This window comes from Centropristis striata, chromosome 14 (genome assembly GCF_030273125.1).
Source record: "Centropristis striata isolate RG_2023a ecotype Rhode Island chromosome 14, C.striata_1.0, whole genome shotgun sequence".
In the NCBI taxonomy this organism is placed as follows: Eukaryota; Metazoa; Chordata; class Actinopteri; order Perciformes; family Serranidae; genus Centropristis; species Centropristis striata.
This window is the reverse complement of record NC_081530.1, coordinates 20,097,745-20,125,233: the sequence shown is the minus strand read 5'-3', so window position 1 is coordinate 20,125,233 and position 27,489 is coordinate 20,097,745. Positions and strand designations below refer to the sequence as shown.

At 41.2% G+C, this 27,489-nt stretch overlaps 1 protein-coding gene across 2 annotated transcripts in view; it reads right to left on the bottom strand.

The window, feature by feature from the left end:
• The window catches only part of LOC131984326 (ephrin type-A receptor 7-like), a 179,329-nt gene that overhangs the window by 18,240 nt on the left and 133,600 nt on the right, over window positions 1-27,489 (bottom strand). Inside the window, exons 6-10 of one of the 2 annotated variants that reach the window (XM_059349184.1) lie at window positions 19,020-19,144; window positions 15,637-15,937; window positions 13,583-13,691; window positions 5,810-5,938; window positions 2,579-2,634 (exon numbers count right to left, since the gene is read on the bottom strand). In XM_059349184.1, coding sequence (XP_059205167.1) covers window positions 2,579-2,634; window positions 5,810-5,938; window positions 13,583-13,691; window positions 15,637-15,937; window positions 19,020-19,144 — 720 coding nt within the window. The remainder of the gene's footprint in view (window positions 1-2,578; window positions 2,635-5,809; window positions 5,939-13,582; window positions 13,692-15,636; window positions 15,938-19,019; window positions 19,145-27,489) is intronic. The other variant, XM_059349185.1, reaches the window with a different exon arrangement.

The window sequence follows — 27,489 nt, the reverse complement described above, 5'->3', positions numbered from 1 at the left end:
CCATAATGTGACATTTGATTAATAGCCTAGTAAGTATAAAAGTGATATATTGTGGACGACATAACTTACAACAGCAGGGCTTAATATCAGGTAAAATAGGTTACTGTATGTTTCCCTGTCTGATCTTTAAAGAAAAAGGTTATTATTAATGATTACCATTGCTAATTCCTTTCAAGAACCTCTATAAAAATCACTTCTGTGACGCTAATGAGACACAGCAATTGCAAATTTCAGCTGACATTTAAAGCTGCGAGCGATATTGACCCAAACTGTTTGACTGTACACAACAAAACAAAAGCACTACCTGCTTCCTCAATGAGCCTCTTGTTTTCTTTATCAACTGCCAATTGTATTTACGAAACACTAACAACTGGCAAATAAACTAGCCAGCAGACAGCCAATAACCATTAACCAATGGACTATGGTTCTCAATTAGTTGACCTTTGACCCTGGTTACGACATGTTAAGTCTAATCTTCCAGGAAAAGGCCTGGTAGTTTTCCTAAAAGCCGGGCCGAGGCTCTGAAATGTGATTACAGCTCGAGATCGACTCGAGGGACCCTATACCGGCTGCCTCATAACGGCTTATTGATCCAACACACACAGACACACAGACACACACAGACACACACACACACACACACACACACACACACACACACACACACAGGTTTGCTTGTGTGCACAAACACTCTCACAGATATGTTTGTGTACACACACATCGACAAATAAAGCCAAAAGTCCAATTATGAAGCAAATGAAACCTTTTCTATTCAAGGCCAGGACTGAGTGCAGGATCGAAGACTCTTTTCTGTCAAATAGTAGCTCTCAAACACACTCCTGTAGCTTAAAACCAGCTGTGCGGTTCACACAAACGCAATAGGGCTGCTCACATGCCTCATATGTCGACTGAAAATGGCTGCAGACGCTCGGATACATGTATGACACACTTCATTGGCTCTGTGGCTGATTAGTTTCAGGGTTAACTGTGTCACTGCCACGAGCGATTTAGGGGAAACTGAAGCACATTCACACTCCGCTGCATAATCTTCACTGGACCACAGAGCAAGAACCCTAAATATTTCCACTCCGAACAAAAGGCCACAAACTCCCTAATCATGCCTTATTATCTCTTTCCATTTATTTCCCGAGACACCTTCTTTCTCTGTAATCAAAATTAAACTTATGACGTCAGTCTATTAATGGAGATTGCACCAGTCCACTCCTCCATCCCCCACATTCTATGTTTCTAGGTCACATGCTGCGATATAAAACTAATGTTCTGTGCAGTGTCACTTATGATGAGTCTCTCCATCTCTGCCAACTCACCTCTTCATTCTCCAGCTCTCCCCCCTCTTACTGCGCCCTTCACTCGCTTCTTCCTCCCTCCTTCCTGCTCTACTTTTATTACCCGCACACTCATTTATTCACTCATTCTCTCTCCCCCCTGTCCTTCTGCGTTAATATATGGTCCAGGAATGTGTTTTTAAGAGTCTAGCAGGCGAACAGATGGGAGAGAAAAAATTTAAATCAGGCGTACATGGCACTCACTACCTTGCATTGCACAGTGCATGGTGGACCTGCAGCTCCATGAGAGCGTGTTGTGCTGGGTTCATAGTCACGGAACAGGAAGTGGACTCAAGAGAGCGTGTGTTGGATAAGGAGAACAAAAACGTGTCTTTGTGCCTATTTATGTGAGTGTCCGTGCTCTACAAAAAAAGAAAAAAAAGGTGCGTGTGTTTGAAAAGCGGGCCAAAAATGTGTGTGTGTGTGTGTGTGTGTGTGTGTTGCGTGCTTGTCAGCTGTTGGCATGTCTTTGTTTGGGCAGATTTAATTCCCAGCCGCATGGCTTCGGCTCATTATTCATCAGGCATAGTGCTCCAAACCTCTCCAGAGGGCTCAGCATGCTGGGAGATTAAACAACGCAAATGAGCGCACACACACACACACACACACACACACACACACACGGATACCCACACACACAGAATTTACAAAACTGTGTACACATACACAAACACGCAAGGAAACTCTAAAATCACACATACATCCACCACATTAGCGAATCACTGGCACGCACACTTACACACAAACAGGAAGAACTACTTCCATTCTGTCTTTGTCAAACAAAAACGCCTATTGAGAGCTTTGTGAGCGGAGTTCAAAAAATAAAAAAAGCAGCATTTACAATCTTGTACAACATATACAACAAGAACATTTAACGTCTGTTTGCTGCTGGAGCTTTTGCCCCCCCCCGTCTCCAGCTCTTTATCTTTCCCCCTCCTCCTGATTTCAATCTCTCCCTATCAAACTCAGCCGCACACACACACACCACCTAATGGAGTGTGTCAGCGTGCTCAGAGTTGGCTAAGCATGCACTCAGAATTAAGAATTAATGCCACGGTGCTACTTAATGCCTCAAAAGTCATGTGTAATGCACGCGGATGCATTCCGGCGCATGGAAAGGGAAAGACAAAGTCTTTATTGACATATTCCTCCACCTATCCCGAGAGTTCAAACACACACACCCACAGTTAACACCTCTGTGATGTAATTGAATGATCACCGCTGTCACTTACACTGGAAGTAAAGTTCCTCGTCCCCCTCTTGAGAAGCTTTGCTGTAGCCGCATTGTCTGCAAAAAAAAGAAAAAAAAAAGAAACAAAAGAAAGGCATCAGACAGTGTTTTATCCCAGTTGGCAGACACAAACAAATACAAGCATCAGACGCTGTTTATCTTGCAACGTAATAGATTATATGGAATGGCAAAAACTGTGAGATGAGAGAAAGCGGAGACAAAAGTATTGACAGTGGAGATGGAAAGGATACGGAGAGGCATTCAGAAAGACCCCTGATGCGACGGCGCTGATGAGCAACAGAAAGATCTGAGGCTGAATAAGTGGAAATCCTGCCTGATTTGACTGTCACAGACACACACCAATAAGCCGGGAATTGATACACTATTGTTGTTTCACTCCGATGGAGTTTTTCATAAGAAAAGATGAACACACACGGGCGGCTGTGTTTTCTACACGTATGTGCACACACTGTTATCTCTCATCCCTCGCCACCACATGAGGTCTAAAGTGGAAAGAGCTCTCTATGATCTGACTGCTGATGGCTTTTCAGCTTAGAGGGAAAACTTGGCCCTTTACGCACACACGCACTCCACAAAAACACACACGTACTGTAAGTGAGAGATTAACAAGTGATGATCAGACATTCTGGATGGCCAGCACCATGCTTACTTGGATTAGAGAGGAGGATGAAAAACAAGACAAGAGGGATACAGCCAAGGAATTGGAAGAAAGTTTTCAGTAGATCAGAGGTTCTTCTAACAAACAGGGCAGTGCTGATAAAATATATTTTTAAAACCCCCCAGATGATTATGGAAATACAAGGTCATAAACACTTTGGGGGTAAGCCTCCAGCTACAATCTGAAGAACTCTTTGCAGCATCTTAGTTCATGCAGGTTTTTATGAAATATTTGTACATGTGTTTATGTGTTGCTCAAGGAAGCACCGTCCACCAGGGCCACCGAAGTCGATGAAAGTTTACTTTTCGCTTTTGCAAGTTCCAGTTTGTTTTTCACTCATAATATGGGGATATTTGTCAGGGGTAATAATAATTAGTTCAGAATACATTGTAGGTATTGCAAGACAAACACAACACTTTGTGAAGGCATTTAACTCACAGTCTGAATATACACAATGTCTCCTCAACATGTGCACCAAAGCCTCTTTATACTATTTGTGCTGAGAAATTGAACCAAACTGACAAAAAAAACTAAGGATATTTTCTGTATATCTTATTTTAGTTAGTTTTGTTAGTACACAAAATGATTTCCAGTGGATCCAATTGATTTATTTTCTAATTTAATTTCAGTTAGCTAAAATATTTATTATATATTTAATTATTACTATGATCACGATTTGTTTTCACAAAGAAATGATAATGAAAGAGAACCGATAATGCAAAGTAAATATTAAGAATAAGAAACAAAAAAATAAAAAAAATAAAATCATAGCCTACTGATTCCTAAATGCCTCCAAAATGTTCAGTTGCAGCTGTAGATTTGATGCATATGGACGACTGCTTCTCATGCAGTCAACGTGGTTTGCATTTTATGCAGAGTATTTTCATATTGATGACTTCCTAACTCGCTGTAATGAGTTCATACACTAGTCTAGACTCACAGACTGCGTTAAAAATGTTTTTTCATCTGAGCCCTATGTCCCTATTGATTTTGGACACAAAGTGGCACCCTAGCATCATATCAACAAGTGAATGTGAAACACAATTATTGTGGCTGGTTTCCATGTTCTCAGGGATTAAAGACAGCAGGGACAGTCTGGCAATTGAGCTTTGATTGATGACATTTAGGTGCACTGGCTGCCCATGGACTATAGGCCTGGGCGTGTGTGTGTGTGCATTTGTGTGTCTGAGTGAAATATAATATCTGCTCAGGGAGCCGTGCATTAATATGACTGTCAGAACACATCAGCACTTCACACAGAACTGGCGCACAACTGAGAGTGAGTTCACAGAGAGCCTGACGGACCCGTATATGTGTGCTTGGCACTTTATGTGTATATATGCACAGGGTTACGCACTCGTGCGCGCAAACGCTCGTGTACGTTAACAGGATTGTGTTACTTTTTGCATGTGAGTGTTTGCATGGGGAGATGTGATAGAGGGTGAGGCTGACACATCCCTCAGCCTGTGCAGCAGCAGGGTCTGAGACAAGGTCAGGACCCTGTCTGTCAAAACACACCAGCAGACACATGCAGCACAGATCCTCAGGGCAGGAGATACCAGACAGGGGAGAGGAGACAAGAATGAATAGATAAGAGAGCACTGCGGAAAGGGAGCGAGGGGGGAAAGGGAGAGAGATGAGGATGGAGGGCATGGCGGTACCAGGAGGAACAAGATGCAGGAGACCTGAGGGGGGGAGGGAGAGGTAAGGGAGCAAATGGTTAACATGACAAGAGGGTGAGGGCAAAGTAGGGGATAAATCGTTGAGAAAAAATGTGAGGAAGTTGGGAGATGGAGAGGCAGAGGAAGTGACAAGAAAATAGGAGGTTACGGATAAGAGGATAATTGGGCAGCAGGGTATGCAAGGAAGGAGAAATAGTTGAAGAGGCACATAGAAAAGCCCGTAAAGTACACGGTTAGGGGCAGAGGAAGAAGCTAGGAGAGAAAGAAAGGATGGCAGTGAGGAGTGCAGGGAGAGAATTGATGCCGGAGATTAAGGGAGGCAGTGGTGGATAACTGCAGTCAGGACGTACAGCGGGATGACTTAACGGAATGACAATCGAGCAAAACAGCAAGCAGAAGTAGAGAAATGATACATTTAAGACACGTCAAGTGATATGAAGGACGTGAGGAGACAAGGAGGCAACTGAGCCTTGGAGAAAGGAAATAAGGGAAAATAATTGGCAGGGCCGCACGAAGGCAAAGTGGCATGACTTGATTCCATTTCCATTACTTCTTTTGAAATGTCACAGATGTGACAAAAATGAAATAGGAGATGCAGAGTAGTTCTTTTTGGAGGGCGGCTTCTTTCTGGGTATGAATTGAGCGGTAACACTCTCTCATCACATTTTTATGTTCATATTGTGATAGAGCGCAGGATATATATGGATTCGAGCCAACAAAAAAAGGTAGAAAAAGGAGGCTTGTTATTATTTTCTCAGCATGAGAAGAAGAAGGTAGAGAAGAGATGGCGGGAAAACTGGGAGATGAAAAGAAGAACAGTGTGGGGGAAGAAAGAGGAGGGAAAAGGGGGAGTGCAGGCATGCCAGTGTACCTGGGCATCAGCTGTGTGAAGGGAGGAAGAGGAGAAAGAAGAGGAGGAGGAGGAGGAAGAGTGGAGAAGGAGGTCGAAAGCAGCACCACGCTAGCAGGAGTTACATTGGAGGAGCTCGAGCAGACGCTGCTGGGAAAAAAACAAGGGAGGGGAGGAGGGGGGGGGGGGAGTGCCAACGTCAATTCTGGCTCTTTTCATTCCTTAAAAAAATGTTCAGTCAACACAGCTTTGGATTGATGAAACGATTCCTTTCTTCCAAATCTGATTGTTCTAACCACTGGAACATGACAGCCAAGAAAACATGCAAAAATGATAAAATAGTCATGGATCACTACCACTATGAAAACATATATTCTCTATTTTGAAAATATATCCTGCCTGTGTTTTTTCATTCTTCACTAAAATGGTTCCAATTGTACGCTTTTGACTCGGATTCTGGACCAATTTTTTTTTTTAAATTTCACACTTCTGTAGAACCAGATGGCAGAAAGAAAATGTGTGGATGCCAAAACACTGAAGATTCTGGCCAAATTCTGTCACTGTCAGCTCAGCCTCATCAAATGTTAATTTTGGCAAGAATTGTCATCTTATTTTGAATCTTTGTCCTTGTTGAGATTCTTGAAAATGCATTTCATATTGAATGCATAATTGCAATTAATGGAAATGTTAGATTTAAGTAAAGCCTTTTCACTCCAACTGTCTGCATAGCAATATAAAACTAAAAGGCAAGTTATAGTCTATATTTTTATTATTGTTTGCGGCACTCAGCCTTGAGTTCTTCCTCTCCAATTGAAGCCATTTATGTGCATCAACTAAGTTAACAAGATATCAGAATAAAATGCAAGAAGAATGAGCTTGTCTGTTTCGAGCATTTATGGATTGCGCAAGGGAGCTATATATGATGTGGGTCTAAATCTATATGGGAAATGAAAAATAAAATTGTACAAAACAACAAAAATAGAAAAATGCAGATATTTCACCGGGGTTTTCCTACATGGACAGAGGGGACTGAGGGGAAGTGAAGGAAAATGTCTTGCATGGACTGAGACTTTAAACTCTGACAATGCTTGACCATGTGTCAGTTTATCATGCAAAAACAAAAAAAAATGTTCAAGTCATTTGAATAAACATTGATCTGTTTTGGCTTTAAACATAGTTTAAAAAGTTCATTGTGGGTGAAAAGCTCCAAACTGCATTGGGGAAATAAATGCAGAAACATGCAGAAACAAAAAGAGATGAGGTGCAATCTAACGTTTTCATGGAACCCATCATTAAAAATTTAAGGCAAAATCTTTCCTCAAATGACATCATTGTAATATTAGTGATGGCTGTCAACAAAAACGTATTATTATTTGTTCTGACAGAATTACAACTATCCAGATCTACTTACACACTATGTATCTCAATGGCAAATTTAAATTTTTGCTCATTTTCCAGTACAGCCCACTCACTCGTGTTTTCAGAAAAGAGCATTAAGGCAGAAAAAGGAATGGATGCCATGTAAATGAAGCCTATTCACAGCCTGAATTCTCCTCTAAAGTGCAGTTATGGAAATGATATGTATAATAGGTGAGGCATTTAGCTGACAGGTGAAAGTGTAGCAGACAGGAATTAGGCTAGCAGAAAGGAATGTAGAAAATTCGGGAAATTCTCACTTTTATCCATCATACACTTTGTCAAATCTAATCAACTCTGGTTTATAAGACTCAAAATGGTAAAACCTTTGTTTTTTTCTATCACTGGGACCTTGAAAATCTACATTACATGCATTTGCTCCCATTTCTTGCACACAGGTTAAGATTTTAGTTTAAACTTTGGGTTAAGAGTCATTAACTGGTCCAAACGTACAACTAAAGTAATGATTTATTCATCTGTGACTTAATAATAAATGGCAACATACAGACATGGAAAAAAATTATATGATCATTGTTTTCTTCAATTTCTTGTTCATTTTAATGATTTATAAATAATAAATTTAATATAATGATAACAACAAAAATAGCTCATAAGAGTTTAATTGAAGAGCTGATATCTAGTCATATTCCATGGTTTTCTTGATAATGATTTTGGTTATTATCAAGAAAACCATGGAAAATGTCTAGATATCAGCTCTTCAATTAAACTCTTACGAGCTATTTTTGTTGTTATCATTATTTTTGTCCAAACAAATGTACCTTTAGTTGTACCAGGCATTAAAATGAACAAGAAATTGAAGAAAACTGTATTTCCAAAACTGATACTAAGCCCTTAGGATTGACAGCTTTCCCATTTAAGATGGAAGGTGTCTGTGTCTGCTGGTGGGGGGCTCTCTGTAACATGAACGCATTGATCTGTACGAGACACGCAGGAAACTGCACCACAGCGCTGAGACCTTTTCTCTTGGCCCGCCCGTCTCTCCCTCGTCTCGCTTTTTTTTTTTTATCCCTTTCCAATCCCACTTTTTGTCTCGCTAAGAGTCAATGGCCCTATGAAATGACCCTCTGCTTTACTTCCCGCTTCTTCCTTTCTTCCTGATCTCCACTCCATCACCCGCTGCTGATAACTTGTTACTCACAAGATACAGACAAACACACTCATACACACACACACACACACTGGGTAGGAAGACACACACACACACACACATGCATGCTGGTGTGGCCGCTGAAGGGTAAACAATCTCCGCACTGGCCAGTCAAGCCTGGGCTTCCTGGAGAATGTTTGGGCAATGCCCTGGAACTCTGGCTCTATCAAAGTCTGTCAGGCACCAGTGGACTCTGTGTGTGTTTGTGTGATTGTGTGTGTGTGTGTGTGTGTGTGTGTGTGTGTACACAGGATGAAATAAAGTGTCAAGGTAAGGTATCATAGTACTCATTTATTTTTGTCCCGTCTCAAATTTCCTCCATTCTTATTCCCCCACATTGTTCTTATTGAGAGTTCTGAATAAAGTTTGGAGTCATACTGAGGACCCAGCTGGCCGAGTCCGATGTCCCGAAACACATTGACCATGACAGCTGCAGCATCAGATGTGCAACGGCACGGCACTTCAACAAGGCACGACAAGGTAGGAAGCAGAGGAGGGACCAGGTCTTTGTTTTGCAAGTCACAGGTAAGTCTCAAGTCTTGGCACTTAAGTCCAAAGCTAATGTTCTCTTGGCCAAATGTAATGCAGTTGGCTAAATTGACTGAATCAGGTTTGCTATTTTTTTACCATGGGTCTCCCCTGCAACTTGATTGCCTTGGGTTAGTTCAAACAAAGAGGATCATGGGAATTGTGTGAAGACTTGGTGGGAATGAATGGCGTTAAAGTTAGTTCATCAAATTGAAAATCAAATAATCAATTGATTCGTAGCACACTCTTTAAACATCATACTGCATAAAGTGTTTTTTCAAGTCAAAATGCTTAAGTCCAAGGGAAGTCAGTGCTGGTACAGTCAACGTTGAGATGCAAGTCTTGATTTTGTCAAGTCGAGTGAAAAGACAGCAAATTTCTGCTACACATGGAAATTTCAACGTCCATTATAGTCATGAGAACAATTATTAGACCATTGTTTTCTTCAATTTTTCGTTCATTTTAATACAAGGTACAACTAAAGGTACATTTGTTTGGACAAATATAATGATAAGAATTTAATTTAAGAGCTGCTATCTAGCCATTTTCCATGGTTTTCTTGATAATAACCAAAATCATTACTTTCTGATTACATTTGTTTTTGTTTTGTCACAAATGTAACTTATTTTAACCCAAACTATGATGTTTTCCTAAACCTAGCCAAGTACTCATGTTTCATTCTAATTAACCATATATGAGAAAATATGTTTTCCTTTCAAACTTAATTCTGAATACAGTAAGTAAATTATTTTATGATACAGGGCTGGGATGTTTTTTGTTGCTATTTCATTTGACTTTTCGCCTGAACAGTCAATCTCTCAAGCTGTGGGTTTAACAAGAAATGAGATTTAATATTGCTGAGACTGGTGCCTTGTAAAGCTCTGGACACTTATACCTCAATGACTTTCACCCTGTCCACTGTCACAGGTGTATAACCAAAAAAGATGAGAAGTCAGTACGCTAGCCCGGATGCACCAGTTAAAAAAGCAAATCTGAAAAAAATACCAATGCTTCTCTGAATTATCGACACTGGAAAACAGGACAATGGTGCATCGTGTCGATCACATACCTTTACAGAGAAAACAAGAGGTGACTAAGCGGCTGGTGTGTTTCGGACTACACAGGCAGAGCCAACCTGCTGCTGACACATAGCGTACATTATAAGTGAGACATTATGCCAGCTTTTCTGATGAAGTGGGCCTCCACAAATGCAAATTGCATGCCTTAAATGCGTGCGACCGCCTGTGTCCGTGCCTTCATGTGTGTGCAGTGGGACTCATTTGCATGTGTCTGTGTGAGCGGGCAGATCGATGTAAGTGAGACCCCTCCAGCTGTGGCCGGGAGCTGGCTGTCTTTGCAAACACGAGAGCATGGTAATTGAGGCATCAAGCCATTCCCTCTTTGTCTCTATGCAAAACATGAAGAGCAAGTTAATGGTCCAGCAGCGATGAACAATGGAGACCACTTGCAATGAATGCAGTGATGGAAATAAAGGAGAGAAAGATAAGCATTATTATTCATTACTAGGCTGTGCATGAGGGGATGATGCTGCTTTCCCACAAAGCAACAATGTGTTGAAACACTTATGTGTGTACTGAGAGTAAGCACATTTCTGCATATTTTGTGTTTGTCTGCTGCAGTGCTGTGTACTGCACATGTGGAAATATATTCCCATATATTCCTTTATGGATGTTTGACGGACGGCGGCACTTTGCATTGTGCCGCTGGTGGTGGATAGAACCCATTTCTACACCCGGTTGACTTCATCATTGCACTTTTAAAAAAAATTGGTTTCAAATTGGTCTGGTGGTCTCTATTTCACAATCCCCTTGTTGCAAAGGTAGGTGCACCTGTAGAAAAAGCCTGCTCTTGAGATGTAGAACTCTCCCTCTGTGTGTGTGTGTGTGTGTGTGTGTGTGTGTGTGTGTGTGTGTGTGTGTGTGTGTGTGTAGAGGAGAGAACAGGAGAATGCATACAATCTATGCAAACAATCATTTCACAGTGTTTCTGTAAATCTGCCTGGACAGATATCAATTGAATGCCAGCCCAAAAGAACTATTGTTTCTACCCATGTGTGTAACTGTGTGGGAGGAGATATATGCCCCCTACTTATGTGTTCGCATGTGTGATGGAGTGACATTATACATCCGTGTGAGCGTGTGTGTGTGTGTGTGTGGGCGTGTGAGAGAGGCGAGCTGGCAGAATATAGAATTGGACAGGAGTCAAAGAGCAAAGTGGTTGGAACGGCAGGCAGAAATGCACTCTCTGCCCCCTTTATCCGTTCAGCTGAATAAAACATGCAAGTACATGGCAAGATATACTCAGTGCAATAAACAAGACAATAAAACATGCATTAAAGCGTCGGAGATGACACAGAATGGCAGCATTGAATTGAATTGAAACCAGGAATGTATTGAGTATCCGGCTGATTGATTGTTCGATTATGTGTGACTTTCAGTTTAGTGGGACCATAAACTCCAAAGGCGAATTCATTTGTGTAAGCTGCAATGACCAATAAAACAAAAAACAAGGCTTTCAATTACTAATCAGTTTTTGTTTATACTTATAAGTATTATATTGGATCACTGTCTGCACTGATTTGCAAGTTCTCACTAAACACAAACTTTTAGTCAAACATGGTTAAATGTTTATCTACTGAAATGTCCCCAAAGCTCCAATTTCATGTGGCTATTTAACCTTAATAAGCGCTGGTCACTCTTCAGCACCAGCCAAAAGTCTGTTGGTTGTCTCCAAGCAGTAACCTACAGGGATGAAAAATGAAGCCAACACAGAAGTGCCAAAAAAACTTCAGTTCTTCAAAATGGCTCCAAAAGCAAATCAATCCTCATAGACCCCAATCTTAAAATGCCCAACTTTACAGAAGAAATAAACAGGTTAACAGCCTGGTACAAAAATGTATAATGTTGCCTAATGTTTGTGAACACAAGATTATAACTTGGCTCCTTGTCCCAGACTCCACAAAAGTGCAAGCAGACCCTAGATTTACTCTAGTTTTGTCAACTTGGTGTTTCGCCTTACTTATTTGCATGATTTTGGAGCGGTGTCCACTGTTTTCATAGCTTGGTGCTGAAAGGATGATGCCCAGAAACACACAAAAACACAGGAAAAATAATGGAGATATGGAAAATGGTAAATACTGGCAGAGATCAGGATCTCTGCAGATTCAGACACTGCTGCACATTACTAGTTTTTTAGTCGATATATTGTTGTTGTTGTTTTTTTAGGAAAACTCCTGCATAGTATAACTTTAAGTTAGTTTTGTCATCTGCTGTTTCAGAGGGCAAAAAGTAAATTTGAACCTCAACAGTTCTGCAATTAAGGGCAGGGCCACTTTGAGTGACAGGTGGGTGCTGTCACAGGTGGCTAGCCTCTGAATTCAGCTCACCTCAGCTCAACCTTTTTGCCCAATTCTTTTTACAATGCTGTAATTGCTGGTAAAAGTGTAGCACTGTCCACAAATCAGTTAGGGCTGCAAAATAATTTAACACTACTAACTGTACTTTAAACTTCTTAAAACCATAATTTACCTAATGTTATGCTGTTCATTACAATTTATGCACTTAAGTCTTAAAACTGACTTGAAATGGCTCCAAAAACCAACCAATCCTCATAGACACCAATCTTAAAATGGCCAACTTTACAGAACAAAAAAAAAACAGGTTTCAGCCTGGTACAAATAAACTGTTAAAGTAATTTAATAATTTAACACTTTAAACAGTCCTACTTTAAAGTTCTTAACACCATAATTGACCTAATTTTATGCTGTTCATTACACTTTATGCACTTTAATCGCAAATTGACCCAAAATGACCCAGTATTTGGACCTAAGTGTACCAGGCTCCTACTTTAAATTAGGAATAAAGAAATTAAGCTTCTTCAACTCGTCTGGTCTCTTTCCTGCCATCACAAACCCTCCCAAATGAAATAATCTTGATTTAATAAGGCTGAGCAGTATGTCCACAGGCTGCAGTAATAATGAAGGAAGTCAATGTAATTACCTACAATTCCAACCATTTGCTTTGAGTTATATACTTAACTTGCCTCTAGTATACTCTTTTTTTCAAAATGAAGTGACATCAAGGATTTGGTCCGTCAAATATTATTATAAAAAGAGATAAAAGAGATTTGATTTTCAGTGGCCCGGCAAACTATGGGTCTGAGTAAACCATGTGTCAGCGGTTATGCAAGTGACACTGCTCTAACCTCTCTTTCATCTTCTTTGCTGTTTCACAATTCCCTCCTCTCTATGTGAAAACTAATTAGATAGAAAAGAACTATGCACTCATAGCCAAGAAAATGATCAAAGAAGGTTTTGACCCTGCCAACGTTTCCCCCCCGACACAGCCGGCGCCATTATCCGTCTGACTTCTTTATGTTGAATATTAAACGATGAGTGGTTATCGTGTAATTTCAGCCATTCTCTCGTCGTCGCTGCTTATTCCTTTCACAGGGGGACTTCCTCCTGTCAGTGGATTACTGTAATCTGGATTATAACGGAGTATCGTGTGACAGTTGACTGAATGTGTGATTGAGTCGGTGATCGAGTGTTTGGACACATGTGCATGTCAGTGTGTTAATGCCGAGGGTATTAAAATCTGAGGATGACGGAATGAGTCATACAGTGGATGATGCATTTTTGACATCTGTGTATACATATCTACCTCCTCCAGATGAGCAGGCCGACTCCCATAGAGAGCAGCATGATCAGGGCGGCCACGGACACGACAACGATGATCACCACGGGACTCTGTTCGCTGGATGCCAGAGCCACTGGAAATGATGAAACACATATTACACATATGAAAAAACCAAAGACCTTAACATATATGGGTCTGTAACAACCATCGCACCATAAAAACACAATTCAACATACCGAATGCAATGCACATATATTCAGTTACTGTCTATTAAGTGCGAAGAGAGGAGATGAGATCAAATGACGATGACCTTCAAGGCTGGATTCATTTCCTACAGTGTTGACTAGAGTGGAGGGTAAACTCATGTTTTTCTATTTTAGAAAGCCACGACCTTTCCGACGTGATTAATATTATACTTGACCCTCTATTATTAGTAAGCAAAACGGTTTTTAATCACATTACATTATCAACGAAAAGCAGGCTTTCCATTTGTTTTTTTTAATAGCAACTTGTTCCAAAAAACATTTCTGATACCTCCTGATACTGGTTCTAAAAACTAAACTTATATGCACAGGATTTACGGATTGGGTACCGAGTGACATTTGTTGTGGTTCCTGAGCTGATAAATGATAATATAACACTGTATTGGATCGTGCATGGACTCACATACTTGCTGATACCCAATCCAGTAGTTAGGCTGCATTGGAAGCATTTCCATATCGAATCAACTCTATTCAAAAGCATACAAAGTAGGAATTGTTGCTTAATGTTTGTGAACAGAGTCAAACTTGGCTCCTTGTCTCAGACTCCACAAAAAGTGCAAGCAGACCCTGAATGTACTTGTGGTTTGTCCGCTTGGTGTTTCGCATCACTGATTTGCATTATAAATATGCAAATAAGTGATAAATACTGGCAGAGGGCAGGATCTCTGCAGATACACCTCTGCACGTTTGAGTCATTTTTGAGTTGATACATATTTGTTGTTGTTTTTTTTTAGGGAAAATCCTGCACAGTATAATAGTATATTACCAAACATAGCAATAGTTTTGTCATCTGCTGTTTCAGAGGCCAAAAATTAAATTTGAACCTCAACAGTTCTGCAAGTGATACTGATAGTGTTCCTTACCATCCTGGGACACAGCACAGCAGCAGTAGCCATTAGTAATCTTCACCAAACTGAACATTAATCTTCAGCATCTCAGTGTAAACACTTACGAAAGTACATTCATTTCTTTTTTCACCTCTGTGTTGTAGCTGAACATATGCCTAGTCTTACTGTTTGATTACAATCAACTTGTAAATACTTGTATAATGCATTATTCACTTGACAGATAAATATTTTAATCATGTGATTAATGTTGATGATAATGTATTGTTAATGTTTAAAATCTGTATGCATGCCTGTGTTTCACACGTGGCCACTAGAGTCTGCTGTGCTGCTGCCGTGTGTGTGTGTGTGCGTGTCAGGTCATTCATTTGACTCTTGATCTAGCCCGAGGCGAATGAAGCAAAGTGAATACGCATTGGCCAAAAAAGTTGTAGTGCAACTACGAGCCCTAAAGCGAAACAAAGGAGTGCGAGACCCCGTACACTTAAAAAATATAAATAATGTTTGGTGGAGCTGGTCTTTGGCCAACTGTAGAAGATGGTGGTTGTGCAGGGCAGCTCTCGGGTGAGTTACACTGTGAATGCTCAACAAATCCCTTTGCTGGGTAAAAAAGTTCGAAACAAGGATTTGATGAGACGTGCAAGGCATAAAACACACAGACACACACGCAGAGTCTCAACCAGACCCAGGGGTGACACAAGGGACACGGTATCAACTTGCACAAAGAGGAACCATTTCACAGCTTACTGGTAAAATCTTACATCTTCACACATAATCTCAGACACAGTAACATCCCCATTCTCCGTCTCACTATCTCTCTCTCACACTAGCAGCACACTTCGTAGTGTGGGCTGGCCAGGTGCCTACACAAACCCCCCGTCCCAATGTGCCTGGCGGTGCTGAGAGGAGGAGGGAGTGAAGACAAAGTGAGGAGGAGAAAGGAGGGGGGGAGGCGTAAAAGGCTACTCACACTCGCCAAGTGTCTGCAGCTCCAGGGGAGTGCTGTACGCTCCATAGTCGATGGGTGGCGGAGAGGAGGAGGAGGACGACGAAGAGGAGGACGATGAAGAAGAAGTCGAGGAGGACGAGGAGGAGGGGGAGGCAGCGGATGATGAGGAGGAAGACAGAGGGGAGGAAGACAGGGATGAGGAGGGGGCCGGCGTGGAGAAAGGGCGGATGAGGAAGACATATGTGGTGCCAGGTTTGAGGTTGTTGACACTGATCCGTGTGGCGGCTGTCTTCACAGTAGAATAACTCTGATCCTTTTGTTCCTGCAGAGACGGAAAAGTGAAGTGAGAGACAGAGAAAACAAAGAAAGAGGAGAAAAACAGGAGGAGTGAGGCGAGTAGGTGGAATCCATTTGTGAGATGCCTTGTTCATTTTCCATGGCACAGTTTGTAACGCTGGGAGACGCGCAAGATGATTCTGTAACCAAATCAAGGGCTTTCGTCATGTTTCACTTATTGAGACTGTGGAACGGTGTCAGACAAACTTTCCAGACAGTTTCCCCGGCCAAGCTGCGGAGTTAAACTACTTTAACTGGCTTTCAATAGAGGAGCTGAGCTTTGGGAAATAAAAAAACCCAGTCAGTAATAAAAGCACAGCTCTATTCATTAAAGAGCTCTTTAGAAAACAGATAAAAGATGCTCCTCATTTGTTTCTCTCTGTGAGAATGACTCACTCACGGAAGTGGACACAATGGGGGCAGTGAGTAGGTGACACATTAACATAATCACTCCACTTGTTGTCTGATATGTTTGTTTTCCTGTGTTTTTTGTTTCAACAGATAGCTCTTATTGTGTCTTTGCATGTCATGCCTCTGCATGTCAGTGAGATCACTCCAATTGAGACGGAGCCGCTCTAACAGCTTTGATGGTAAATCAGAGTCAGAGTGTTTGAGTGTACACAGTGCTACTTGCATGATCTTTATTGCTTTTTTATGTCCAAGAATAGCGATGCACGGCGAGGGAATAAAGAAAGCAGAACTAACGTCAGAGAGGCGGGATGAAATACAGAGAGAGAGAGAGTGACAGCTTCTGTTTAATGAGTGACTCCTGTGGAGCGAGCTAATATAGTTTGTGACACGGAGAAGAGACGGACAAAGGAGGATGAAGAGGAAAACACAAAGCCCTCAGAAGTGATTAGTGGGAGGAGAACAACAACAGAGTCACAGATGACACTTTGTCATATCAAGTTTTGAAAAAAAACAGTGAATTAATCATTATTAGTAATCGCCGTTGTCAGTCATTACTGCGTGTTATTCGGTATTATCCAGATTAAACGCCTCATAATGTGGCCTCGTACTCTAAAGCTGCATCTCGATACAAAAAGGGACAAAAAATGCTATACACTGACTAAGCAAAGCCATATTTCATACTTTAATAGGCTCTTTGCTGCAGTGTAGTTGTATTGCCTTTTCATTTCATGGCCTGTCACCAATTTTCCTGTCTCACTCTCAGTTATTCTCCATCTGTCCTTTACTCTCTCTCCATTCATCTGCCTCCCTTATTCCGCTTTTCTTCTGCATCCAGCCCCACAAAGCACCTTCATTCATTTATTTCTATCACTGTGCTCTTACAAGCATTTTCCACCAAGCCATCTTCCCTTCATCTGTCCCTAATACCCTCTCTAACCTTTTCTCTCCCTCAGTTATCACACAGGCGGCTCATTCTTTCAAAAATGCTCTTCTTCATACCTCTTGTTATTTCTTTCCTCAAGTCTTTCCTCGCCCGGCTTCCCTCTAAAATCTTTACCTCTTTTTTTCTCCAAAGCTGTGGGAGTAGAGAAGTGAGGAGCAGGGCTTTATTAAATATGGTGAAGCATAGAGAAGAGAAGGAGGTGTGAAAATGGGTGCGAGTGTGACACAACCAAATACAAAGATGTGGCGTTGCCAGAAAACGCAGCGTATGAAAACGGAGAAGTGTGAGCGTGACAGCTGTGGTTTACGTGCATGACAGATTTACTGTGAAGACTATGACTTGTTGATGGGGCGGCCACAATCTGACTAAGTGCTATGTTAAATGAGCGTGATAAGGCCGATGAAATTATAGTGGTTATCCATAAAAGCCAAAGAAAATGTGGCAGTAATATGGACTCAGGGTTACACATAATTGGCCCTGGAAAATGCACTAAAAAATACATGATTTTTTTAACCGCATCTCAGTCGTTAGCAGCTCAAGACAATGATTTAATCCTCTGGAAGTGGTTTTAAAAATGCCACCTCTGATTTGCTCCAAAGTCACACAACAACAGTTAGTATTTCTCTTCCCTTAGTTGACTTTGTGGTAAGTTTCTATTCCCATTTAACTTTTTCAATCATCTATGGTTAGCAGAAAGATAAACTATTAGCAACATTTTCTATCTTTCTTTGAAAAGCTTTATCAATATTTTGTCCTATTATTTGAGTCTGACAATGTTTATCGTCAGACTCTCTTTTAGAATCTCTTTTTCATGATTCCTTCTCCTTTTTTTGGTTGCTTCGTAGTGTTGGCAGTTGTTACTAATGCCTTTCCACCACTAAATCATGTTTTCCCCATCTGAATCTGATCTATGTGCACCTGTATGTGCATTTGTAGCGCAGCCAATAGGAACTCCCTCCCTCTATATTTACCTGTGATTTGCCAAAGTTTCCCAACACATGCGAGATTATCCTAAAACCAGAAAACGGTGCCAAGAGGAGGCGCAGACGTCTAGTTTTCTCAGACCACTTGAGTTGCAATATGTTGAAAGGGTTAAAGACTAAAACTTATATGATAGAAAGTCTAAGGTTGAAAAGATGACTTTCAGGAGGCAGGGAGGGTCTAATAAAATACACGTTTGAGTTGGATTATGGGATTTTTAGGATCCCCCATTTCTGAAGCTTTCAGTCTCAACTTTTTCTTTGTTTTTATTACTTTTGTGAGTCCCAAAACGATATGGAAGTATACCAATACACCACTAGAGTATTCATCTAAGATCCATTATATTTCTTTATCAGAGATTTTTGACCAAATAATACTGAGCTGAATATTTTACACTTAAACACATGTTTGGTGGACAACACTATGTAAAGAGAACCCCTTATTCCTCATTTACCCCAAACATATCTTTGGCATTTCTGCACTGCACGTTCTTGCTACTTAGTGACCTCTATATATAATCTGTAAAAGGATGCAACTGGCCGATAATATCAGCAGTGCAGATGCATCATATGGGTTCTAATACCAAAGGGATATTATCCAAAAATATATTCCTTTACTTTTTATATTCTTTTACTGCTTCCTTCCATTTACTTGCTGGATTCTTATACAATACATATCAAGAAACATCATGAAAGTTCAGTGAGGACAGATTAGGATGTACCTGTGGACTAACCTTCTCATAGTATTTGACCTCATACTCGGTGCGGCTGCTGTTCGGGTAGGAAGGCTCCCTCCACACCAAGGTTATGCTCTTCTGCTCGATCTTCTCCGCTCGCAGCTCACTGATCAGAGATGGTGCTACAAAGAGGAGAAGGCGGAGAGAGAATGAAGAGAGGTCATTTTGAGGATTCTGCTCTCATTCAATATAAATACAGTAGCTTGAGGAGTCTTCTCAAGAACATCAGAAACAGTCTTTACTCTCCTGTATTTCCAGTTTTTACACAAAGCTTGACTGTGCAAGCAAAGGTCAGGGGAGGAAAACAGAGAATTCTCTTTCGAGGAGGATTTTGCCAGAAAGCAGGCATTGATATATATATATATACAGTATACCCTACTGTATTCATCTGAGGTGAGAGAGCAAGAGAAGTAGGAAGCAAGTGTGGATTGTGGGGGATAAGAGGGCAGTTGGGAAAGTTGAACAAGGATGTGAGGAGAGGAGAGGAATAAAGAGAATGAAAGAATGAGAACAGTTGGTAGCAGAGAGGTAGTGGATTAATTATTGAAGCTGAGCTGTGTCAGACAGCTTCATCGCACTCCATGAATGGATAAACACTGTGTACGTTTCTTTGAGAGTATGTGTGTGTGTGTGTGTGCGGCATTGAACAGTGCCCGGGTCAGTACATTGGGACTGACAATAGATCAATACAGATATGGATTGACTGACAAGTCTGCATCGACACGAGACTAACAGATGGAGACTCTCGTGTGGACCCCCTCTCCCCTCCAGCTCGTTTCCTCTCAATTAAACTGACCTCAGAACTTTTTCTGACTCAATCTGGAGGAGACGCAGTGAAATTTATCCCGACAGATATTTCATCTCCTATTGATCACAATAAAGGGAACAAAATTGAAGACGAATTGTACCGTACAAAGCTTTTCCAAATTTAGATGCGGTGTGTAATGGCGCGGGCTCGCTAAAGCAAACAATTTCATTACCGAGGAAAGACCAGTTCTTTGTTTCTCTGTCAACAAGTGAATGGCAGCACATAGTAAGATAATCAGCAAGCACCACCCACTCTTGCTTAAGTGCTAATTATGCCGTGTATAATGAAGTAGCAAAATGGGTTGTCACTCAAAAAAGCGAAGAAAAATAAAGGGGTGCAGTTAGTTTAGTCAAAAGCCCTTCATGTTAGGGAGGAGCGCTGCCATTAAGGCCATTAGGGTTAAGTTTAGCTGCAGGGGGGAGAGGAAGGGGTGTTTCCTGTCATCATTCTTTTAACTGGATGATAATTATTGCCGGTTTTCAATCACTTGAATGCCCAAATTCATAAATACAATCCTCTTTTTTTCTTTTACAGCATTAAAGGCCCTTTTTCTTATTTCTTGCCATTTCTTTTTCTCCCTTGTTCCCTTCCTGTTTGTGTCTTCTGTTTTCATTCGATCCTTTCTCATTTTCCCCTCAGTCACCCCATCAGTTGACGGCTTCTCTTTCTTGCTCTTCTCACTTCCTGCTCATCTCTCGCCTGACCTTTAACCATCAATTCATCCTTTTTCCTCGGTGAAAACAGCCACACTAATGAATATGTTCTGCCTGTCACTCAGGGAAACTATGTGAACACAGAAGTGTTCTACACACAAACACAGACACACACAGACACAGACACAGACACAGACACACACACACACACAGACACACACACACACACACACACACACACACACACACACACACACACACACACACACACACACACACACACACACAAAGCATCTGTGCTGCTCCTTCAGTCCTCCTCTTGAACAGCAGGATAATACAGTAATTTTAGGCAGCGGATCAAAGACACACTCGATCTGTCTGTATCTGTCTCTCACTGACCATCTCCATCTGCCTCTTTTTTGATGTCTGAAAACACAGGTATTATCCATTATTCATAGTGACGTCTGTGAATTTTTGTATTGTTGCATTTAATGTCGGCACAATCAAGCTGAAAGGAGGATGAAGAAAACCCAGACAGCCTGATAGAGCAGCGTGCATGTCTATGCATGTGTGTGTGGGTGATTGTCTCTCAACTTGTGTACAGTTTTATTTATTATATTATATTTTTATTATCCTGCTAATTCAGAATTAAAAAGGCAAAACCAATTGAGCAGGTTAACAATTCAACATGAATTTTTGTATTTAAAAAAGGACTAATAAATCGGTTTGATTCAATGACACCGAACATTTGCAGGCACAGTTTTACACTAATTATAAAAATAAAATAAGCAAAAATGTTTAGTCACAACACCTCAATTAGCATCACCCCCAAAAACCTTACAATTTGCACATTTTTGTTGAGCTTTTGTTTGTTTTTTCTCAGATTTTTTACAAGCTAAATGAACTTTAGTTGCCATTATATTTAACAGAAAAGTAGAAATAAAATGGTTGAAATACTCCAAATATGCAAACACAGAAATGAGATTGCAATGACGCAAAAAATTAAACCTTGGAAATAACAGCTTTGGTTTGAGGTGGCATTATAATGTTTAATTTGCTTTAAAGAAGGAGGTTATATAGATAAATTAATATGAATTCATTACCTGAATGTGAAAGGCTTGAATATTTATTTGTTTACGTGTGTTTTTGAAGGATTTAGAAAACACTTATCATGCCAATTAGTGGCATTTTGAAAGAATGAACACTTTGCTTTGAGGCATCAAGTAATTGCACTATCCTCACATAATGCAACATAATCAACAGACATATACAGTGAGCTGTAGGGGGAGGGGAGCTGTCGACAAGAAAGGCACTGAAGGAGAAGGAAAGATGCTAATGAACAGTATACAGGAATGTAAATAAACTCTCACGGAGATTATTCTTCATGAATAATGATTATGTACAGGAGTTTATTATATAGTGTACAGGAAATAGACTGCAGCTTGGCTCATTAGAAAATAAAGCAATTACTCTCAAAGTGCATTAAAATCAGGGAGTGAGGAGGAGAAATAACGTGCACAGATGACGGGCAGATGCTAAAAGGACAAAGAAACTGAGAAAAGAGAAAGGAGATGATGAAAGTTAAGAGTGAACGGAAGTTCCAGCAGACATCCCTCCTTTCAGAAAGTCCCTGCCACCCAAACACAAAGAGAAACTCATCCTAAACCAAGAACACAGTGTGAACCTGCTCTCCACATCTACAACTGCAGGCTATTCTTTGCTACTTTTTTCTTTCCTGGCGTGCTGAATTATGCATAGGATTGATGCCTGCCTCAAACCCAAACCGAATTGCATCACAGCTCAATCTGACACATAAAAAAAAACAGGTGAGTACGAGCTCTTAATCGGCACATGCACACACACAATCGCCTGAAGGCTTAAATATAAAAGTAATACTTTGGTTAAAGTGGTGTTTCCGGCTCTGCAGATGAAAAGATGAGTGGCAAACACACTAGCAGTGTCCGAACTGTTAGTACAATTTCTAAACCTTGAGGCATTCACTAGAAACTACAGCACGTATAAGTGTATGTGATACAATATTCATAAGTGACTTTTCCTAAGGCTTAAGCTGCTTTCCTTTGTAGCTTTTAAAATATGTTTATCTCCGCCAAGGAGGTCATGTTTTGGACTCTTGGTTTATGGAAAAACTACTGGGTTGGTTTTCTTCAAACTTGGTGAAAAGATGTAGAACAGGTTAAATATAAGAGGTCATTTGTCAGTACCACAAATTACGGCATGCAGGCGCGTATTGCAGCTCGCGTTTCATGGCGCTTATTAACGTATCGCGGCACGGCTCGCGGCACGGCTCGCGGCACAAGGCGCGTTCTAAAAATAGCACACAAGTACTGTCAGTGGTTGTAAAAAGGGCTGCAGTTTCTCTGGATTTATGTTGTAAAACCACCAATCTTAGGTAGTTAGGAAGTAGATAAAAAGGGTCACGTGACTACCGCAAGTTACGTTTAAAAATGTAGAGAAGAACGTAACTTAAGTTAAAAATGGTTTAATTGTGTTTTCACACGTGATGCGAACCCCGCTATCCGGGTTGAAAGTCCTTGTTTGACCAATCCACCACACCAACCGAACACGGGGATCTGCCCTCTTAAACTTCACTTTGCTGTGAATCACTACTACGTCAGCAAGATGGCAACGGACGCATTACAGTGGACTGTGAAATGTGGAGACAAAGTTTGTTTTCCCCAGCCTGTACACGCGACCTATATTTGAGTTTTTGCCGGGAGAACAGGCTGTACATTTTCGAGCACAAACAAATCACGGTCAAGGATTTTTTACTTACTGACATTGAATAATAGAGAAGTTGTGCTGCATTCATGTGGTGTCAGAATAATTGTAAAAATGACTTCCCGAAAATTAATGTGAACCCCCCTCAAAAAAAAAAATTTAAATCCCAGCGGAGCGTGCATCTAAGGTCAACTTTTTGGGGTACTTTTTAGCCATTTTAACTTAACTTGCCCAGTCACAAAAACTGTAGTACACACACAGCCCTTTGTTGTCATGCAAATACAGGAAACAGCTCTTAATGTGTAGTTTAAATGCTTCATGTAATGAAATACAACACATCTTCTCCGTAGTGTCCATGTTGATCCCATTTTACAATTTAAAGCTTGTGAACACACCACAAATCCCAATTTTGGGAAGAAAGACTATCCAAGGACCATGTGTAAGCCCTGCTGGCCTTGATGGAGACCAGTTGGAGGAGTTTATTATGAAATTATAAAGACTTAAGCACCAGGATTTGAAATTGCAACTCTGCCATCTACTGTATCATTTAGAAAATCTGTTCTGGAAACAGGCAGTTGCAAAGAATGATGGGAAAGGTTAGACCGGCTCGGGATCAACTGCACGATATTAGTATCTATTAGGAATTTGGACGCAGCTGTAGAGCGATTGTTATTATGTGGATATAATAGTTTCCAAGACAGCCACACATGTTCAGCTGGCATAAGAGCAGATACTGTACGCACAACACTTCAGCACGCACAAGAGTGTTCGCCAGCAAATGGCGGGTAGTGTTGGTTTTGGCGTTGTATTTGAGAGGAAGAAATCGATGCAGACTGCTGTCTAAAATAGCTTTTGCACTCACATGTACACACACACAATTGCACAATGATTTTCGCAAGTAATATAGGAGAGGTGATGGCCTTGTGGGCAATAAGCCTCTCCAGCTCTGCTGTGGAAGTACGCAGCAGACGTTTCAAAGCCTCATCATACAGCAGAAATCACATGGCAGACACACTGATAGGCACTCGTCACAAAGACATACAGCTCCTGATAAGAAGCAGTATGAAAGCTTTGCTGTACACATACCAATCACCGCTGGAGATAATGATCTATAGACTTCAAAGGGAAGCTATGATGAGAGCGAAAAAAAGTTAGGAATGAGGAAGTATAATAGATGGAGTTTGGCACAAGATGGGAAACAGACAGCACACAGCTGTAGCTCGCAGTGATTAAACTTCCATAGGCTGTGAGTACAAGCTGGGGCTGGCTATCATTTAGGTTTTATAGATTCAGAGCCTGCTCATCAGCTCCACTTTTTGCTGGGTCTGAAATGTAAGTGTATTTTTTATCACACATGAGATATTTTCCACAAACTCAAGGCCAGAAAACAAATATTTGTATAGTTTTGACAGGAAATGGAATCAAAAATAGGCAGAATGCAATAACTACTTTCAAGTGGATTTAAGCTGCTTTAAAGTGTAATTTTTAATGAATGATTTGGTATTTTTGATATTTTTTTTTACGTTTGACGCTCATTAAGCCGATTCTCCTGAATCGTGACCATTACTTGGAGCATATAAAATGCTTACCACACTGCAATAAATGATTCATTATGCTGTGCAATATATTGATATTATATTGATGGTCATAAAAGATTAGCTATCATCTTAGATTTTGCATATCGTAATACAGCACAAGTGTTGTCTGTTTCCTGGTTTTAAAGGTTGCATTACAGTAAACTTCTGCATTTTTTTGGACTTCCAGACTGTTCTAACTGTTCTATTTCTTTTCCACTTACCCCCCTTACTGATTAATATTTATCAAAAATCTAGTTGTGTAAATATTTTGTGATATTTTAACCAATAGTCAACCCTACAATATCAATATTGAAGTATTTAATCAACACTGATGTCTCCTGTATGAAAGGGGAACTTTTCTGCCAATTTTCAACCGGCTCTGTGTCACTGCAGTGCTGGCAGTACATGCAGATGAATGGTCTCCCTCCACGCTGCCAGTACCCAGAGCTCCCTGCTCATGGACCGAAAAAAGTCTGCCAGATGACACGAAACAGCTCCGGGTGCTTGCGGCATGGAGGGAGGACAGGCTCTGTAGATACTGTCTGCAGTGCAGTGACACAGAGCTGGTAGAAAAACAGCAAAGTCTCCCTTTAAGTCATTTTACAGTTTGCCTGTGCATAGGTTCATGCATATTCAGTGACATAGCACAGGTGGTTCTAACTTGCTTTCAGGAATCAAAAGGCAGAAATGAAAAGCTTGTCCCAACAAATCCTTAAGTTCCAACCCAGTTCCCAAGACCCAATCCTGCAGACTCTGGAGGTTATGTGGCAGCTCTGTGCTCGGGTCTCTATGGCAGGTAGATCTATGAATAGACTATGGCACAAAATGGCAGCCTCTGCTGTAGGCTCTTGCATCCATGTGTACACAGGCAGCCGAGGTGCAACTGGCATCTCTGTATCGTTATCAAAGGAGACAGGCAGAGGAGCTGCTCTCCCCAGGGGTGTCGGCACAAGCAGGGCTGAACATCTCGCAGTCATTCTTACTTTTCCCCTCTCTCTTCCTCACTTCTTCGGGTTTCTCTCTCGCCGCCTCTCAACCTCCTTATCTCTCCATTTCCCCCAACACAGCTCTGTCTCCATCTCTGTTCTCAGGGGAATCCGCTGTTCCCCGCAGGCCTGTTTGTGCCTCTGCTGAGATGACATCCATCTTGTCAGGAGGGGGTTTTCATTGTTCTACTTCTCACCATCTCCGCCTAGCATGCAACTTTACGCACTCCCGTGTGCCTTCGCATATTAAGGAGTGAGCTGCTGCATGTGTGTTCGCAAAGAAGTGAAAGAGTGTGTAGCCTGTAAGTAGTACTATATGAAGAAATGATTGAGAGAGATGTATCTGTCAGGCCTGTTCATGTTCAAAGGGTTAATGGGAAGCGTCGTTCCCTCTGGGCACAGGCCCACTGGCTTCTACCTGGGGTTAAACGGATAGTGCGACGATTTATGTGACTGACAGCGGAGGAGTGGGAACATTTAGTTTCTTTTGGTTCAGCTGTCCCTCGGGCTTTTTATACACCTACTGCCACAAGCATTTCTGTCAGGGGTTTAAAATCCCAGTGGAGCGTGCATCTGCATGTACATCACTTTAATAAAGCCATTAAAGTTACAGACGGAAAAGTAGTTGTAAGGTCAGTTTTGGGGGGTATTTTTAGCCATTTTAACTTGACAGTAACATGTGTCTGAAGTTTTGCTCCATGCCAAATGCTAATCAAGAAATGAATAATGTACCACCTACATCAGAGAGGGGAACCTAGATAAACGTAGAGGAGTTAAGAGATTTATGGATCTTCTCTGTTGGGCATCTTGTTCGCCAGTTTGCAGGCACAGGGAGGTGAGCTGGCCGGCCTCCGTGCTCGCATCCGTTTCCAGCAGGATGTCGGGAACTGTTGTTTCACTGAGACTTGGCTGGAAGTCGCCGTTCAACCATGACAACTTTTTCCTTTGTGCTGATCTGGCAACCACAATCTGCTTTACGATGAATAATGCTCAAGGTGCTGAAGGCATTGCACTTCACTGTAGTTGTACCTCGTACGATTTCACGTTCATAAAACTGACTGATTGATTGATTTCACTGAGATTTTCAAATACCCTGCTGATCGACTTCAATCTGAGCCCAGAATCCACTGTGGCACACTTTCAACCATCATTTATGAGCATTTGTGTGCAGAAATACTGCCATATCGCCTCAGAATGTGACCTAAAGCAACCCATTCTTTATTCTGAATGGATTAAAAGCACACAGTTACAACTACAATGTCCTCAGCAGCTCTTTGATGTCAGAAAGAGTAGGCTGATATAAAGAAACATTTAGATGATTCAAAACTATTCAGTTCACAATTCCCCAGGTGGTTATATGTGCATGCATGTGATTGCATCCTAATCTAATGATGTTGTATTTAGGAGCAGCTACCCCACACAGGTCTCACTATCTTGCAGCAAGTCCTGCTGTTTTAATCTGTGGCTGTCGGCCTTGCCCCGGCAGTGGAGCGTTATCTGGCAGCCTGTCCCTGCTCACCACTCAGTCTAATCTGCCCTATCAGCATCCGACGGCCTGGACCAATACACAAATGTACACACAATTATTCTGTTCTGCTCCAAATAAGCAAAGTAGGAGCATACTGTACGGAACAGCAACAGTAGGAAAGGAAAAATTATATTATCCAGGATTCTGCTTCAAAGACGAGGGAGCAGATGCAGCCA